Source organism: Rhizophagus irregularis, chromosome 17, assembly GCF_026210795.1.
Source record: "Rhizophagus irregularis chromosome 17, complete sequence".
In the NCBI taxonomy this organism is placed as follows: Eukaryota; Fungi; Glomeromycota; class Glomeromycetes; order Glomerales; family Glomeraceae; genus Rhizophagus; species Rhizophagus irregularis.
In genome coordinates, this window is record NC_089445.1 from 4,417,887 (window position 1) to 4,435,785 (window position 17,899).

At 27.2% G+C, this 17,899-nt stretch overlaps 4 protein-coding genes across 4 annotated transcripts; 1 reads left to right on the plus strand and 3 right to left on the minus strand.

The window, feature by feature from the left end:
* Positions 1 to 3,232: 3,232 nt before the first annotated feature.
* On the minus strand, positions 3,233 to 5,433 carry OCT59_009649 (uncharacterized protein; the record flags this gene model as incomplete). The annotated part of the gene is made up of 5 exons (XM_066133726.1): positions 3,233 to 3,539; positions 3,618 to 3,669; positions 3,898 to 4,356; positions 4,440 to 4,551; positions 4,735 to 5,433. The coding sequence occupies 5 exons, from the start codon at positions 5,431 to 5,433 to the stop codon at positions 3,233 to 3,235; spliced, it is 1,629 nt and encodes a 542-aa protein (XP_066000140.1).
* A 426-nt stretch (positions 5,434 to 5,859) lies between these two features.
* OCT59_009650 (uncharacterized protein) lies at positions 5,860 to 6,513 on the minus strand (the record flags this gene model as incomplete). The annotated part of the gene is made up of 3 exons (XM_066133727.1): positions 5,860 to 6,092; positions 6,165 to 6,331; positions 6,398 to 6,513. 3 exons carry the CDS (start codon positions 6,511 to 6,513, stop codon positions 5,860 to 5,862), a joined length of 516 nt encoding a protein of 171 aa, XP_066000141.1.
* Positions 6,514 to 8,209: 1,696 nt separating this feature from the next.
* Positions 8,210 to 9,431, plus strand: OCT59_009651 (uncharacterized protein; the record flags this gene model as incomplete). The annotated part of the gene is made up of 5 exons (XM_066133728.1): positions 8,210 to 8,276; positions 8,376 to 8,704; positions 8,773 to 9,005; positions 9,074 to 9,344; positions 9,426 to 9,431. The coding sequence occupies 5 exons, from the start codon at positions 8,210 to 8,212 to the stop codon at positions 9,429 to 9,431; spliced, it is 906 nt and encodes a 301-aa protein (XP_066000142.1).
* Positions 9,432 to 15,789: 6,358 nt separating this feature from the next.
* On the minus strand, positions 15,790 to 17,210 carry OCT59_009652 (uncharacterized protein). Its single transcript, XM_025322705.2, has one exon. The coding sequence runs from the start codon at positions 17,031 to 17,033 to the stop codon at positions 16,071 to 16,073; it is 963 nt and encodes a 320-aa protein (XP_025165674.1). The 5' UTR covers positions 17,034 to 17,210; the 3' UTR covers positions 15,790 to 16,070.
* Between the last annotated feature and the right edge of the window lie 689 nt (positions 17,211 to 17,899).

Below are 17,899 nucleotides of genomic sequence, written 5' to 3' on the forward strand. Positions count from 1 at the left end.
ACCTCGTCAGGGATTACCATGTAAGTAAATAAATAACATTACATTCATATAAATTAAATGTATTTACCGAATATTCAAACTGATTTTGATATTTAGAACTATGTCCTTTATCGTAATGGTAACCCTGGGCGGCGGCTGTGGACGCGTACCGGCGCAAGATATTATCGCAAATTTAGAACGAGATTTTGGGAGAGGCCGGGTAATTATACTATAATAAAATTTATAATTAATATTTACGTTCATGTTTTAAATTTGATAAATTTGATCAATTTTAGTCACGCGTGACGATCGTAGGGCAAGGAGAAACTTACCTACGTATCGTAGAAGAAGATAATTATTTTTATTTTTTTATTATTTATTAAGTGAGTAGCTAGGCCCAGTCCGTACCAAATATCGGCTGGAGACTCACGTTTTTTTTGGGCTGTGACTGATACTGACGTCCACGCCGTACAGCCTGGGTACTATTTTATAAAATAGTAGCGAACAAGTATCAAATGTGTATTTTTTTTATTAAGTTATAATAAAAATTAGAATTTACTTTAATTTTTAACATAAAAATTGTAAATAATAAAAAATTCGTAAATAAAAATAAATTTGCTTTCCCAAACTTAAAAAAAAAGGTGTTTATATAAAAGAAAAGGTGTTTATATTATTTTTGATTATTCAATAGTATCACATGCCCCTTGTATACGTTCTACTGCATATGCAGTTTACAATCTCGTAAATTTTCGAAATATTTCAACCGTAATATTACGCAGGTTTACGGTTTCGTAAATTTTCGAAATATTTCAACCGTAATATTACGCAGGTTTACAGTTTCGTAAATTTGCAGAATATTTTGACCGTAATATTACGCAGGTTTACAGTTTCGTAAATTTTCGAAATATTTTAACCGTAATATTACGCAGGTTTACAGTTTCGTAAATTTTCGAAATATTTCAACCGTAATATTACGCAGGTTTACAGTTTCGTAAATTTTCGAAATATTTTAACCGTAATATTACGCAGGTTTACAGTTTCGTAAATTTTCGAAATATTTCAACCGTAATATTACGCAGGTTTACAGTTTCGTAAATTTTCGAAATATTTCAACCGTAATATTACGCAGGTTTACAGTTTCGTAAATTTTCGAAATATTTCAACCGTAATATTACGCAGGTTTACAGTTTCGTAAATTTGCAGAATATTTTGACCGTAATATTGCGTAAATCTTACGATATTGAAAACTTACGTAATATTTTAACCGTAATATCACATAAATCTTACGAAATTGTAAACTTACGAAATATTTTGAAATTTTTCGAAATATTATGCCATAAACTTTCGTAAACTTACAAAATCGTAAACTTACGCAATTTTTCGCACTATAAAATTTCCTGATGTACATTTTCTTTTCTTTATTCTTGCTTTTATTCTTACTTTTCGTATGTGGGTGTCTTACTATGTTGAATATATAAACTAAAGTGTCCCAAAGTATTGTTAATATTGTAAAAAGATAATTAAAGTATACTTTAAAAAGAAAAAAGAAGAGACGAACTAAAATACCGTAAAGTATTAATATAAAAGACAAGAGAAAAGTGTATTTTTGAAAATAAACAAAAAAAATCTCATTAATAAACGCGAATTTTAGCTATTTTTAGATATCATATGCATGATATCACATGCATGTAATTAAAGTGATTTTAATTGGTTAATTTTAATTTATTATTACATCATGCATATGATTTTATTGGTTAAAATTTTATACGATACAAATTAAAATAATTATTTTATTATATTTATATAATTAATATAATTATATGGCTGTAAAATAAAAATTATTTTTTATCCAAATTCTATTTGTAGTATCATGATTTGGTAGTTGGCACCTTTCTGAATTACAATTATGAATAAAATGTACTTTTTGAACATTATCTATTACAGTAATTGGAAAAATACGTCTCCATTTATCTCCTGTTGCTTGGAAACGGTAAAGTGGACATTTTAATACTGAATGTTCAACCATAGTATCTTCAAACCAATCTACAACAATAAATGCATAATATTTGTTATTGTTACCCTTATGTTGAAAGATACCTTTGATTATTGCATAAGATTCTTCATGATCTTCTTCATAAATTGTGATAAAATCATCGAGATGTAGGTGAACTTTTGAAAGGATACCATTTTCTTCTTCAATCATATATGATGCAAATTTGTACCAACTAATTGAAGAGTTTATAAGTGCCGCCTCAAACTTCATATCCACATAAGATAAAAACAATTCAGTTTTAAAATTATGTAAAGTTAAAAGAAGTTTATCACGTTCCTGCTTTGGCATTCTTTTTTTTAATGAAATATTGGAAATAAAGTTTACTGGAGATATAACTAAATTAAAAGATTAGTAAATATAAATATCAAACATGTACTATTATATGCAATAAAATACTTACTTTTTGTATCATCATCATCGTCTTGAACTTGTTCAGTTGCTTCAATTGAATATTTATCTTCTGTAACATACCAATTTAAAAATAATTGTCCAAAATTTGAATTTGTAAATCCAGTACAAGATCTATTAAATCTTGGATCAATACCACCATCTGCTAAATGTCGAATTGCAAATAAAGTATTGTAACGCTTTAATAAATCTAAATCTATGTTTTTGCAATTAGTTTTTGGTACCATCCCCTTAAAAATATGATGGACCATTTCTTTTATACCAACTTGGGTATTAATAAGTGTTCCAAAGGTTTTAGCATGCATCAAAAGATGCATATTAACGTGTATGTTTGGTAAATTAACAAAATTTACAAAAACCTATAAAAAGTAAAATATTGTTAATTATTTGAAATTATTCCACATTTCAATATCAAATTTGTAACTATACCTTTGGAAGGATTGAAAACTCTTCTTCAAGACATTGTTGCAATTCCTCATAGCTATCTGATATAAATTTCTTGTTAAAAACCGCTTTCATAGTTTTTGCAACATGTATCTAACAAGATATAATAATTTTTGGAACTGAACTAACTCGAAATGCATCAATTCTTTGTTGAATCATGGCTGTTTCATTACGTTTGATACTTGATTCTTTTAAAAACTGGTTTAACAAAAATGGCATAATCATAGCTAATCTAAGTAAATCCGACATCATAAAACTATTGTAGTGAGTAATCGGATTTGGTAAGCAAGACCATCTTTTTGGGATTTCAAAATTTTTCCAAATTTCGATAAAATTATCTTCTCCTTCTCATGAAAATAATTCACAAGTTAATTTTAGTAGCCGCCCAATCTTTCCTGCAGTCGCATGATAAACATCCTGTGGCGTCTGTAAATGTCTTTCCCTTTTTAATTTATCTAAAATACTAGGTAATGATCGTAAACCATATTCCGTACAAAGTTGATCTCTTCTTGACATTATAGTCTCATGAGAAATTTTTAAGATTTCTTCATCTGTAATATGATGATAACGTAATGTTGTTACGATATCCTGATTGTGAGCACTCAATGATTCTTTAGTAGTTTTACAAGTACGACAACCCTTATTTGCATTATGTCTAAATTTATTTTTTAAAAAATTTTAATAGTTGTCATAAAATTATATTATTATATTATTAACTAAGTTGAAAAAATACCTTAGTACTCCTGTCATATCGTTACCTTGAGGTAAATCTGCCGTAACAACGCCTAAACCAGCAATTATCCATGCATCTTATTCTTGGACAGTCATCACCTTTCCTTTCTCTAATTCCTTCATTTCTGAAATGAATGGTATCATAAATTCGTCAAATTTTCCTCCAAATGGGATAAACCCAATAACAAAATGGTTCTTTATTAGCTTTCTTTGATGTGCTGGCATATTTCCAAACTGTACATAAACACTACCTAGAGAATGGTATACATTTCTAAATGTACCAAAATCATCATAATAAAGATCTAAAAACAGCTTATAGATTGGCATAGATGATGATGGTGGATTTCTAATAGAAATGTAATCAGATGGATGTAGGTATGAAAGCTTTACATTACGAACGTACCAACGGTCATTACATTTATAAATTATTTCACTAATCCGCAATGAACCATCAGGAATATTTTGATGTTGAAACATCATCAATATAGTTACTTTTTCTAAAATTTGAGAAGTCATTATAATTAAAAATCGTTTGTCTTGTAACCATACTTCACCGGTAATAGAACGACGTTGTTTTGGTAACCCTTTTAAATTTCTGGGTAAATCACTATATTCCAAAATTTTTTGAATTCGTAACTGATAATATCCATCATGATTTTTTAAAATTGATCTTAATCTTCCAAGTTTTTTTTGACCATTATCATCATGATAGTAAACAAAATCACCAGATCGGTACAATACTATTTATTAAAAATAAATAACTTTAATAAATATTATCAATGATAATAAATTATAATTGTATCAAAGTGTATTAATTTATAACCTTCTGATATTAATATTTCGTGTTGTCCAAAAAGTGGGGATTCCTCCCATAAATTTCCATGCCAAAATTCTGATTTTTCTTCAGAATTAATGCCGGGTCCAAAATACATATGCTTCATTAGCATTGGATTATTAAGAACACGCCATATAATTTCACTAATTGAGAGTTAATACGAAAGTTTTGATCCTCGTGAGGTTGATGGAGTTTTTTTTGGTAAAATTTTAATAGACTTTGTTATTATTGGTAGAAGAGGAAGACGTTTTCTCTATGATTGGAATCTTCAGATATTTTTTACCACATGGGTAGGTTCATATTGAGAATTGTGAATGATATCGATAAGATCTTTATATGCTTTCGTAGAAACATTATGTTTCTGAAGCCAGTAAAATAATGCCGTAGTTGTATAATTATCAAAGTACGGTGCAAATTGACCATTGCAGAACGGTATCTTGTCTTCATCTAACGCTTCAACGATTTGATGTATTTCTTCCTCTTCGTTATTACGTTCCTCTTCATCGTTATTACGTTCCTCTTCATCATAATTACGTTCCTCTTCATCGTTATTACGTTCCTCTTTCACTTGATTATTATTATCATCATTATTACCTTCATCCTCCTCCTCTTCGTCATTGTTTTCATTATTATCTTCCACCTCTTCCTCCTCTTCATAATTGTATTCGTTATCACTTTCTTCTTCCTCTTCAGTATCAGATGAATTGACATTATCTTGCGAAAATATCATCTCATCATTGTAGTCTTGAGGATTAATTGATCCATATGCATTATCGTCATCATTAATGTCTTGAAAACTTAAATCATCTTTATGATCATACTGAAAGTCCATGTCATCGTTATTATTATCAGGTGAACGTATAGGCGAACGAATTGCCATTATCTCGTCAGAATCTGTTGTCTCATTAGGTTTGCTGTAAGAAAACCGATTTCGAATTCGAATTGGCTCTATTGGCTTGTTGTGACTATATCGTCTTCTCATCTTTATAACAATTTAAAATAATTCAAATTTAATTAGAATTTTATAAATTCAATTAGAACTAAATTTATTAAATACTATTAGTGTGTCGGCAAAAAAAAAAATGCAATTAAGTAATCAATTCGGTTAAATTACTGCCGATTTGGCTACACAAAATTTAGGGTCAATTATACCGGCTGTATATGGTTAATGACAATTGGTATGACAAATAATATTATCAAAAATAGTCATTTATTGAATGAAAATAAAATAAAATATATAATAATATAAAACATAATAATAAAATAAAATAAAACATATAATAATATAAACATAATAATAATTAAATAAAATAAAACATATAATAAAATAAAACATATAATAATAAAATAAAATAAAACATAATATTAAAATAAAATAAAACATAATATTAAAATAAAATAAAATATATTAAAATAATAAAATAAAAAATAAAAAATCAATGACGTCGGTGAGAGCGCCCGCGCTCTTGGTGGTAGGGAAATCGAGAACGAGAGCGCCTGCGTACTTGGTGGTGAGGAGATCGAGAACGAGAGCGCCTGCGCTCTCGGTGGTAGTAGGGGATCGGGAGCGAGAGCGCTTGCGCTCTCTATACTCGTATGTCCTACGATCCATCCTATTTCTCCGGGTGGCCCGGACTAATGCTTAAAACAAAGCAAGTATTAATATAAATGCAATGAATTAATGAAAAAATCAGTTAAATAATAAATACTTACGCTCCACTCTCCAAAACTCGTCAGAGAGTTCCTGATGGAATCTCTCGTCATGCAAAGTCGGGGTACGAGTGGGATATCCTTCAGGATTTCTGTTTATTAATCTCTCTAAATTCTCGTACCCTGACTTTAGCGCATTCCATTTCTCTCTACATTGTTTTCTAGTTGGCCTGAATATGTGGTTATTTCATATATCACGAGCAATTCCACGCCATAATTGGTTTTGGTCATGTAACCTCGTTGTGATGAATAAGGGCTGATAGGCCCGACGACGCTGAATTAAGGCCAAAGCAGCGTCATCGGGCCATTGAATGTATACTGGAAGATTTGCGTTTAAGTTTAATGCTGCCATTATTAAATATTATTAGTTTGATGGGGAAAATGTCAAGAAAAGGCTCTATATTTATAATAAATTTATTATGATTTCTTTGAGTTTATTTTTACGATCTTGTCTAAATTTTTTAGTTCTAATGCAATCATCCTTAATTAATTTATTTAACATTGAATACACACATAATTTTTTTTTGATTTCTTTGAGTTTATTTTTATGATCTTGTCTAAATTTTTTAGTTCTAATGCAATCATCCTTAATTAATTTATTTAACAATGAATATACACATAATTTTTTTTTGATTTCTTTGAGTTTATTTTTACGATCTTGTCTAGTTCTAATGCAATCATCTTTAATTAATTTATTTAACATTGAATACACACATATTTTTTTTTGATTTCTTTGAGTTTATTTTTACGATCTTGCCTAAATTTTTTAGTTCTAATGCAATCATCTTTAATTAATTTATTTAACATTGAATACACTCAATTTTTTGATTTATCAATTTATTTTAAAAATATAATTATAGTAATACTGCATTAATTAATATATATAAATAAAAATAAATAAACAAATTCTATTAATAAAAAATGAGTTAAAATGTTATCTTTATACTTTATAATTATAAAATATAATATTTTAAATCACGCATGTCCTTCCTTGATTATATTTCATATTACACTGCGATGATATATTACAATTATACTTAATTTTAAGCTAACCTTAATTTACACCGTAAGGAACTTAATTCGATCTTAATTTACTCTGTTTTAGGAATATTATCAAACAATTAAACAAATGATTAGTTGCACATGACTTGTATTATTTGAATAGTTGATACTTTATATACCGATATTTGATTACACCAATATGTATTAAAACTCTTTCCTATCAGTAATTTCACAATTTCAATCAATATATCAGTATTTTTCAAATATCGTTGTAAGTCGACTACTGTAAATCCCATCTATTTTTTATGTAATCAATCCAGAGACTTACACTAAATAGATATGGCTTAGTTAGATAGGATCATCACATGGTTCATTGGCTCAGTTATTTTTCTGTCAAAAGTACCAGGATCTTATAAATTTTTTTTTCTTGCATGTCATCGTATCACACATAAAAATGGAAATTCAAAACGTAATATTCCATTAATTTCTTCTTACTCCTTTTCTTCTACCGATCATTTTTCTTCTCACTCCTTTTCTTCTACCGATCATTTTTCTTCTCACCTTTCCATTATTTTTCTTCTCATTCCACGTATAGCCTGAAAAATATAATAAATTTGAAACCGTAAAATCGATTTGAGGTAATCTTCCATGTAAAAAAAAATTTCACTGAATGAAATTCGATATTGTAATAATTTATTTATATTAATTAAATTTAATTTTCGATCTTCTAGAAATCATAATTTTTAGTTTTCCCATCTCCTGATATTTTTAACTGATCCTGCATTCTACACGATACACAATGATATTAAGATCATGTATATTTTCCAATTAAATACTACAATCATAATTACAATAGCTAAAATCTCAAAATTATATCATCGATAACCTCGCCCTTTTTTTTGTTCATTCAATATTTATCATCTACTTTTTTGAGCAAGAAAGTTGCTCTACATTTTTTATTCATTCATATTTTCTCGATAAATATCACCTACTTTTAAACAAAAAGGTTGTTCCACTTTTTTTTTGCTCATATTTTTTTTTATATTATGACGACTAAACGTAAATTACCTAATAAATCGTCTGATGATAATCAAGAAATGGAAGTTGAAGGAGGTATGTAGATATAACTCTTTTGTAAATTTATAGTAAGTTTTGCTTATATAGTTATATGTAAGAAGAATAATTAATAAATACCAAAAATATGTATAATAGGATCGAAAAGAAAACAAATTACGAAAAAAAGAAGAGATATTAACATTGAGAAAGCCAATCAGTTGATGAAAAAAAGTAAAAATAGTAATAAAGAAGCTGCTGAATCTGCTGATAAAGAAGTTATAGTAGTAAATGAAAAAAGAAGTAATGATGATAATGATAATGATGATGAGAGTAAGACGGAAGATCATAAAAAAACCGAAGTATTTCAATCAAAGTCAAATTTAGAAATAGTTGCTTGGCTCGTCGACCATCCGAAAATTTTAAGATTGGCACTAGAAATGAACAATACAGATGTTGCTATCTCATCATCCAGTAAAATTACGGACGTAAGTATTAAATTAACATGATTTTATTATGTCTAAATCTTTTAAATAATGTATTTTTAATATTTTAGGATAAAATTCGTCTATGGGACGAAAGTGTCAAGTGTCTTTTTTTACGTGCAAGAAGTCCGCGTGGTGAAGTTTTTGATGAATTGATAACAAAAATTTTCAAAATAAAAATACATTCAAACGAAGCTAAAAGCTACCTTGAAAAAACCCAAAAATTTTTTATCGATTTCAGAAATAAGTTTAACCAAATTATTTTAACTTCTGTAGAAGAATTTAAAGAAATAAGAAAAAACAGGTATTTATTTAATTGTTTCGTAGCTAACCAAATAGTGCTGTTTGTATTAATTATTAATTTAATTATAGAGCATCTACTGGAAGTTTATCTCAAAAGGAACTTATAGATTACGTTGATGAAGAATTTGTCCAAAAGATTTTAAGCCGACAGCTTGTAGCTGTTAATATTTCAGAATTATCAAGAAATGGAGGATTCAATACCTTGGTTGATTTCGTAAGAGAAACCTTTAAGGTTTCGTGGAATGGAAAAAATTTGTCCGCCGTTAAAGAATTAGATAATATGACCAAAAAATTAACGATCCCTTCTAGGAGCGGAAATAAGATCGTTGATTCTTTATCGGTAAGTTATTTTATTTATACTGTACTGATACTTCATATCCTTTAATCATAGTTATTAATAATAATATTAAATTATACATAGTTATAAATCTTAGCAAACGCTCTAATTTTTTTATAAAATTATGCATTTTATAACGATATTACATTGAATAAATTTAGTAAATTTTACAAGCAAATGATAATATGAAACATCATTACTCTAAACATTATACCATAATGTCGAGTGATAATAATATAAAATAAAATGGATGTATAAAACTATAAAATGTTTGTCTAAGATATAACATTTTCAAGTTTAAAAAGTAATTGTTGTTTTGTTAAAAATGGAATGGTTATTATATGACGTTTCTTCTTTAGTATATACGGCCTAAATATCTCTATATATTTGACGTTCTTATACAGATCAAAAAGAATACATTTGTGTAACATTTACGTAAAGTAAGAACTTTAAAGTTTAAGCCAATTCTGACTGGTAATTTACAAAATAACAAACACATTTCTTAAAAAAAATTCTGAATCAGAATACTTTTCCGGTTTCCATCTTCGATTCTGCAAAAAATTGAAAAGTTCAGGTGATAATTTAAGAAATATCCACCTATAAAGAGACTAAACAATTATCAGGTTGATCAAGTTCGTATAATACCAAATTTAATAAATTGTCTGATTAAATGATCGCGTATATTAAATGATCGCGTATATTATAAGGCTATAAGGCCTATTAATTCCTAAAAAGTCAATTTAACTACTATTTTATTTAACCGCTATTTATTTGTACGTTTTTTTTTTTGAAAAAAAAAAACTTTTTTTCTGAAAGTAGAGTCTTCCTCCTATACCGTTTGCCGTCGTGCATAGTGTGTTATAGGAAAAGGCGGACTTGAATTATATAGGTGTAAGCTTATGTTATATAGGCGTAAAGCTTATATAATTAACGCAACGAAAATCCTTTAATCAAAGGTTAAAATAGGCATGATGGGATATTCTCATATATCATGAGCTCTGTCTGTTCGAAGTGTCATTTTATATATAATTAAGTAGGCTTAAGTCGTAAGTAACTTTTATAACATTGATTATTGGAGAATTAAGTGGCAAAAATAATTTTTAGTTTGTAAGACTTTTAACTCCATACCAACTTGCGTGTGTTTGGCGTGTAATTAATTCCTTAACCCTTAGACCCACTCGTGGGTTAGGTAGGTTGCTTTGCACTTCTTGCAGCCTACTTTATAATGGGTTTTAGGTTCACGTTTGCCCATTTAAAATTTATTAAACAGGATGTCATTCGTCCAAACACATTGCAACGTTTGTTGATGAAGCTATAGTTGTCTAATAAAAGTTCGCTTTGCCAGGCAATTTATGGTGGATTCAATGGATCAAATTACAAACAACAATAATGCAGTCATATGAGAATTCCAGGCCAAAGAATAAGGGTGAATTGTCAAAGTTGAGAATATATTTGTATTTTTTTTTTAAAGCCATCATTCTCATGAACTTTTTCATTGTATCCCTAAATTCAATGATTTTGGTAATGATGAAACTGCAGTTGTTTATAGGGGTTTCCCGCCAAACTTCTGAGGTGAATTTATGTCTGGTGTTTTTGAATATACTTATCCTTTTTGCAATAGAGTTGTAGCGAGTCTTCTTAAAGCGTACCTGTAACACCCCATCCAACTTGGGCAGTGTCGCTGAATCTAAAGCAAGGTACCCGGTTAATCCTCAACTTTGGGTTGATGAGTTATGATTCTGGAGTATTAAGGCATAATGTTTTGACTTACATCACCAATTTAACTCATAATTCTAATTTATTGAATTAGTTTATTATAGATTTATTGATATTTTTTTTATCTGTTATATAATATTTAAACTAATGTATACTTTATCTGTAATTAAAATTGTTATTGTAATAAATAACCGGTAACTTAAATCTATTGAAATTAACTTTTAAATTAGATTACAAATTATTAAAATATTATAAAACGATATTTGATTGATTTGATATTTTAAAGGTAAATTCAATATTTATAGATAATATCATTTTGATATTATTATTTTAATACTGAATTAATATTATATCGATATTGCATTTATTAAAAAAAATCATTATTGTTATAACAATATCAAAATGATATCGTTTCGTTATTTGTCAATATCGATTAGATAATTATAAAGTAATATCTTTATGATATTATATTGACATTGACATAATATCAAAATGATATCATATTAATATCGTATTTACTTTCTATTTTTCATTATTGTTATAACAATATCGAAATGATATCAATTTGATGTTTCGTCAATATCGTTATGATGTCGATTAGATAATTATAAAGTGATATCTTTACGATATCATATTGATATTGAATTAATGTTAGAACGATATCATATTAATATCGTATTTACTTTCTATTTTTCATTATTGTTATAACAATTAACAATATCGAAATGATATCAATTTGATGTTTCGTCAATATCGTTATGATGTCGATTAGATAATTATAAAGTGATATCTTTACGATATCATATTGATATTGAATTAATGTTAGAACGATATCATATTAATATCGTATTTACTTTCTATTTTTCATTATTGTTATAACAATTAACAATATTGAAATGATATCAATTTGATGTTTCGTCAATATCGTTATGATGTCGATTAGATAATTATAAAGTGATATCTTTACGATATCATATTGATATTGAATTAATGTTAGAACGATATCATATTAATATCGTATTTACTTCCCATTTTTCAAAAAATTCATTGTTGTTATAACAATATTGAAATGATATCGATCTGATATTTTTTCAAACAAATATCTTTACGATATCATTTCGATATATTGAATTAATATTGAAATGATATCATTGCGATATCATAATGATATCATTTGCAAATCGATATCGCCACGATATTTATTTAACATCATTATTATATCAATTCGGTATTGTTTAAAAATTCAAGGTTTCTGTAAAGTATGAAATAATAGAGCCTGGACAGCACCATTAGGAAACATTCCAGTAAGATGATTTCTAACCACCTGATCTCTCTATGAAAAAAAAAAAGAGAGAGATTTCAAGTAACTCTCCATGATATTCCAAATTCAATGATAGCTGCAACACTGTTTTATTAAAATCAAACCCATCTGACTTTAACAGCGATTAATGGTTTTAAAGCTTTTAAAGTTATTACAACAGAAGAAAGGAAGTGCAAGCTCGTAATTTATCTGAAAAAATAGGAAAATCTAAACAATTTTATAGGTAAAATGTACGATATTGATAGCAAAACTTTAGATTGGTACCGCCACACACAGGTCGAAAAGTGAAAAATCAGACATCAATTAGTTACCAATCAGTTACCAATTAGTCACCAATCAGCTACCTTCGATTGGTAACTGATTAATGCCTGATTTTTCACTTTTCAACCTGTGATATTTCTTTACGCTTTACTTGGAAATCTAAGGCTACATCAAGTATTAATATAAAGATAAATCCAAGGTTTCCAACAACTTTCAGAAAAAGAATCCCAATCCTAAGGATAAAGCCACAGGTACTAACAGGATTCCCCTAAATATTCGACTGTAGAATATATAATCGAGAAATGAAGAAAAACAATTCAAGAAGCACTTCAAACCAGAACCACAAGTCTGAGGACAAAAAGGACAAGACTAAGAAGAACCCTAGGATCTTCAAGTGAAAACTTTATAAAAAAGTAACTGAATTGAAGGAGATGCTAAAGATAGAAGCTGACAGACAGGATCTGAAATGGGTGACCTACTTTTGGTCTATATATAAGAAGTTAGTTTCTTATTCTTTGCGAAGAATATAGTTTTAATTTTTATTTTTTTAGATAGAAATTTTTGTTTCTTTCAGAAATTTTACTTACTCTGATTAGTTAGTATGTGGATTTAGAATAGAGTTTTTCTACTTTTACTGCTAATTACCGATTTCTTTTTTAGTATAGTATGTTAACTCATAGGATATATGATATCTGTATGCAGATAGGCAACTTTTTCAATTGTTTAGGGTAGTATAAAGACCTATATAGTCTCACCTTTGTATTGATATATAGCAATTCCTTTGAATATAATAAATAATAGTAATAAAAAAAAATATCATTTCAATATTATTGTAAAATAATTTTAATATTGTTTTAATTTTAATATTAAATAACATTAAAATGATATTAAAATTATATTAAAATAAATAATCAAAATAATATCAAAATGATATTAAAATATATAATATATCAAATGATAAAGATCAAATAATGATATATTAGTCAAATAATAGAAAATTGTTAAAAATCTGATATCTGATATGGTATAATAGGCAATATTATAAATATTAATAATCGATATATTTAATAATATTTTATGATTATAAACTGATTTTTAAAAACATATTGTTAAAATATTAAAGAATTTATTATATCTATCAGTAGTCTAATAAGTCATTGATATTTGTAAAAAATATTTTATAATATGTAATTATTTTTATTCATCTTTTTTTTATTATATATTCTATTTCTAGATGAAATTGGCAAGTTCATCTAATATTTAAAATATTATCTACAATATATAAGAATAGGTAAAAAAAAATTAGTTTTATACTTTCACTTCAGTTATTATCTCTGAACATTTTTTCTATTAAAGTGCTTTTAAAATACAGTCTCTGAATAGGACCCAGAAATATATATACAGGGGTAGGGTACACAGATGCGTCGCCATCATAGTAGAATTAGACGGAGTAAAGTTTTGATTTGCGTACAATTTTAGAATTTTTCATCTATAGTTAGGTCATTAAGATTGCGTATTTTTTATCAAAATTTTTATATGTAAAAAATTAGTTTGCGTATTTTTGGCCTAAATTTGACTAATCTTATATATGTATAATATATTTACTGTATGTACTTATTTAATTAATCGCATTGTAATATTTAGTATTAATTGAAAGAAATTTCTAAGGGTTAAAAAGTGAAATTTTAGAAAAATATTATTAAAAAAATGGTAAATTCTATTTTTTCACATTAGTATTTGGTTTTATAAATAATATAGAAGTCTGAAATTTTATTTGCGTATTTTTGCAGGATTTTCAATATCAGGTATCAATTATGCATACTACTCATATAAAAAGTCTCTGCGTACAGCTCATAGTAAAAAAATTTTTCGCCACCTGACCCCTATATATATATTTCTGGGTCCTCTCTGAACTCATTAAATATATTTTATAATTTATTTTTATTAATTATTAATAAAACATCAATGTTTTAAAAATTTTTTTTAGGTCTGGAATTCTATTTAAGTATACATCAAAATAATTTTTTTTTTTATTTTTTTAACTAACAAATACTTCATTTTTTTGCTTTTTTAAGTTCAGTTTTTTTGGGCTGGATATACCATTTAAAGTTCTCTTTTTACTAAAGACTTGAATATATAAGATGGTAGTGGTAGTAGTGGTAGTGATGGTGTATTATTAACATTTAGTAAAGTAAAGTCTGGAAAAATGGAATATATGTTGTAAAGGCAAATACCAGAAGGAGATATTTTAGCAGTAATTTATCCTTATTTTAACCAACAGTACAAGGTGTTTGATGAGATACCAAGTTCCTTATTGCTTGGTATGCAGATAGAAAAAGAAGATGGGTTACAATTTTGAATCTGATATGATTTTATTGATAAGTATTACTAAGCACCTGTATTGCAATGATTTACTAAGCAAAAATCATAATTTCGTAATTTTGCAGATCCTTAGGGCAAATCTGAGAAATTAGATTTTCCTTTTTTGGAATTACAACGAGGAAAGGTAAGAGATTCCATAAGTTTGTTCCAGACTTCTAAAAGAATTACACAAAGAACACAAAAAAAAATAATAGAATAATTAATATATTAAAGTTACGTTATTATAAAAATATATTATTTTTTCATATTTTTAAATCAAATTATTAATAATGGCGTAAACATATGTAAAGCATGTAATATAAATTTTTCTAAACTAACTCATAACAGTTATAGCTTTTTACAATAGACTATTTGAGTTACTTGTAACGCAGTTTAAATATAATTATCACCTGGCTACTAATTGGTATTTAGGATTTTTTCCGCCAGTTATAAACTGGCGGACCAATTAGTATATCTAGGATGATAAAAAAGTTATTTACTGATCTAGTTTAGTATATAAATGGGCCATCATCCTTCGGATGATAACCCATTTATATACTACTAGATTAGTAAATAACTAATACTTATGTTCTTTGGCTGGAGTATGATAAAATGCGTATTACCCTGTAGGGAATTTATAATAATTAAAAAATTTATCTTTTTTTACTACAGAGTAAATAATTGAAAATTATGATCGAACTTACTCACGTATTTCGTATTACATCGTATCGAATAGTTCGAAATTAATTCCGAAATATTGTAAATCATGTAATAATAAGACCATAATTTTTTCATAAAGCATTCTTTATTTTAAATCAAATAAAAAATATATATATCTTACAAAGCTTTTAAAAAAACATACTAATAAATAAAACTTAGAATAAGCTGAAATTTTACGTATTTTTTGCGGGGTGACCGATATTTTACTCCTCATACTGTATATCAGTCTTCTTTTTAAAATAATTATTATTTTCAAAAAATATTTTCAAAGAAAAAAAAAACACAACTACGAAAAATGTTTTTCCTTTAAAAAATCACAAAAAATTGTTATTATTACTCCCATATAACTTTCAATTATTGACTAAGCAAAATGATTTTAGTATAACTTCACCTATTTCTGATAACCTATCATTAAATAGGTAAATTACCGACTTTATTGTATAGTTGTCCAATTTAAATCCAAGATCAAGAAATGTTTTTAATCTTATAGAAATTACTTTCTCGTCTGGGTACACCCAGTTTTGTAGATTAGGATTGGGTGGAAATAAAATCAAATATACGCCTTGAATCACAAGGCTATTCATATCTTCACATATTTCATGATAACCAATTTGTTTCCATAACTTTACGAGATCAGGATATAATACGATGGCGCGAGCTATGATATTTAATTGACGTATGTTTTCATAACCATCAGTTCGAGGATATTCGCTATTAGATGAGTCTGTCGAAGGAGGGAAAGGTACGAATTTTTTGTTTAATATTAAATCTTTAATTTGTTCAATATTATCTAATAATTGTTTAGATGCGAGACCTATCATTAAAGGACCGGCTGTTAGGAAATGAAGGAGTTCTATGTCATTTCCTTTTAATGATATGTCTGAATTATATAATCTCATCGCTTCTTCTAAAATAAATACGAATACATCTACTGACAGGTCATTGCCCCAGTTATTCATTTGGGAAAAATTTAATTTTTTGACATAATCTTGGTTCGAATTGTAAGTACTTCTTAGTTCCAGTAATCTCTGATCACATTTTCCACATTGTAACATAAGTCTTTGAACAAAGTAACGTGATAAAATTGCTTTCTTAGCTATCAAACATTTTATAACATCTAACGTGAGAAAATTGCTTCCAAGTCTAACTGCATGGAATAATGCATATGCTCTCCCATATTTATTAAGAAGCCATTCAGATCTTGCGTGCGAATCATGGAAAACAGTAAACCAAGTACGGTTAACAAGAGCGAGTGAAATCGGATTATCGATGTATTTGAATATTTCAATTTTAATTTCGTACAAAATATCCATTATTATTATTATTATTAAATATATTATTATTGGTAAATTTAAGTTGATAAGGATTATTATTTTTTTTTTTCCAAAGGTATGGTATGTTTTTCTTTTTGAACAGGGGTAAGAGACTTACTCATAAATAAGCTGCATTTTCATAAATCTCTCAAATACAGTTTGATAAGGCGTATTTATAAATAAAAAAATTGAAACATAACTAAAAAAAAGTCCTGTTCTTTGTATATCAAAGTCATTGTTTTTTTTATTTTGATCTTGTCGGTTTACTTGCATATATTTTTTTTTTTGCATCACGTATAAATTATTCTGATTTGTGGATGTGTAATTATCCTGATATATTTGGAATTCTGTGACTTGTTAAAAAAAGGGTTTTTTCAGGGTTTTCAATAAATATAACCAATACTAATAAATATAATATCGGAGTTTTCAGCTGATCATGAATTAATTGGTATCATTTGATAATCTGCATATGTTACAAACGCGACATTGAAACATTACCATATTCAAATAATATTTAAATTTTTTTTTAAATCCTTCAATTTCAATGGCCAAAACGCATTTTCCTTTACCAAATAGTATATGACAAGACTATATATAAAATAACGTACATAAATCTTTTAGGAGAACAAGGCTTCTTTCATTAAGTATCGACTCGTTCGCGCGAGATGTTGAAGCAACATGATATGACACCCTAATTTTAGTTGGTCGGAACTCGGAATATTATTATAAACCCAATCAATTAATAAGAATCTTATGTACAATTTTCAGTACATAAAAATTATGATCTTATCATTCGGTGGTGATGGTTAAAAAATTATCGAGAAAAATTTTAATCATTCATTTTTTTCATATCATCACCTCCTATA